At 68.4% G+C, this 269-nt stretch overlaps 1 protein-coding gene across 1 annotated transcript in view; it reads right to left on the bottom strand.

Annotated features, from left to right (window-relative positions):
- Window positions 1-265, bottom strand: part of ARHGEF16 (Rho guanine nucleotide exchange factor (GEF) 16) — an 8,566-nt gene extending 8,301 nt beyond the window's left edge. The window contains exon 1 of the mRNA XM_014546160.1: window positions 36-265. Coding sequence (XP_014401646.1) covers window positions 36-265 — 230 coding nt within the window. The remainder of the gene's footprint in view (window positions 1-35) is intronic.
- Window positions 266-269: the final 4 nt, after the last annotated feature.

Genomic DNA, 269 nt, shown 5'->3' with positions numbered 1-269 from the left:
GGTGGGTGGGGGCTGTAGGGCGGGTGCGGCCTCACCTCTGGCTGGCGCCCTGCACGTCCAGGATGTTGGAGAAGAGGTGGTGGTGCTCGGTCTGGGTCATGGTGGCCCGCAGCTCCCGGGACTGCAGGAACTCGGCCACCAGGATGCCCAGGCTGTGCTGGTAGGAGAACTCGGACGTGAGGATCTCGAAGATGGCCTGGCGAGAGCAGGGGGAGCCGGAGAGCGGTTTGGAGGCGCCGCCCGCCCAGGGCAGCTGGACACACATGCAC

Source organism: Myotis brandtii, unplaced genomic scaffold (genome assembly GCF_000412655.1).
Source record: "Myotis brandtii unplaced genomic scaffold, ASM41265v1 scaffold434, whole genome shotgun sequence".
NCBI lineage: Eukaryota > Metazoa > Chordata > Mammalia > Chiroptera > Vespertilionidae > Myotis > Myotis brandtii.
The sequence above is the reverse complement of the archived record's forward strand: the minus strand, read 5'-3'. Positions and strand labels throughout refer to the sequence as shown.